The 830-nt window shown below is 33.9% G+C and overlaps 1 protein-coding gene across 1 annotated transcript in view; it reads left to right on the top strand.

Moving 5' to 3' along the window:
• The first annotated feature begins 212 nt into the window (after positions 1-212).
• Positions 213-830, top strand: part of LOC122269590 (THAP domain-containing protein 2-like) — a 1,842-nt gene continuing 1,224 nt past the window's right edge. Inside the window, exon 1 of the mRNA XM_043043453.1 lies at positions 213-747. Within this exon, the coding sequence (XP_042899387.1) occupies positions 213-747 (535 nt within the window). The remainder of the gene's footprint in view (positions 748-830) is intronic.

The following is an 830-nucleotide window of genomic DNA, read 5'->3' as shown; positions in this document are numbered from 1 at the left end:
AAGGCCGGAGAACTAGCTTATGTTTACTTGTGACGTCACAAATTCCGTCCGACCGGCGAACGTCGCTGAAACGAAGACGAAGTGAAAGTTAAATGGAAGTGGCGTGCGTTGTTTATATTGAATAGTTTACATGCTTGTTTAGTTCTAATTAATCTGTTACATGCTTATTTGCTTAAAGTTAGGCGTTGTTATCAATTTTTAATTCGTTTACAATGCCTGATAGATGTTGTGTTACTGCGTGCAAATCAAATTATGATAAAACTGGAGAATATGTTTCAGTTTTTCAATTCCCTAAAGACGAAACAGTGAAACATTTATGGATTAAGAAGATACCCAGGGAAAATTTTGTACCTTCAGATCGAAGTGTTGTGTGTGAAAAACATTTCACTGATGAGTGCATTATAAGATATGATGAGTATTGGAAAAATAATGAATTGGTTAAAGTTCAAAGAAGTCGGCCGAAATTGAAGGCTGGTTCGATACCAACATTATTTCCTGGTTGCCCAAAATATTTGTCCGAAGCTTCTTCATCTAAAAGAATGAGCAGAGATGAAAAGATAGCAAAAACTGATGAAAGGAATTTTAATGAGTTTTTGGCTAATGACAGAATTAAGTCATTTGATGATTTTAATTCATTGTTTAAATCTAAAATCGAACTACCAGACAATGTCCTTGCCTTAAAAACAAATAAAAACATTACACTTATTCTTTTCATGGATTTTGATAACTGCCCAGAAGTTGTTAAGAGTATAAAGATTGCACCTTCTTTATCTTTGCAAATTTTTATTGGCTCGCAGGAATTAGATTCCAAACAATACTCGCATCTTCTA

Source organism: Parasteatoda tepidariorum, chromosome 5 (assembly GCF_043381705.1).
Source record: "Parasteatoda tepidariorum isolate YZ-2023 chromosome 5, CAS_Ptep_4.0, whole genome shotgun sequence".
NCBI lineage: Eukaryota > Metazoa > Arthropoda > Arachnida > Araneae > Theridiidae > Parasteatoda > Parasteatoda tepidariorum.
This window is presented reverse-complemented; position numbering and strand designations above follow the sequence as displayed.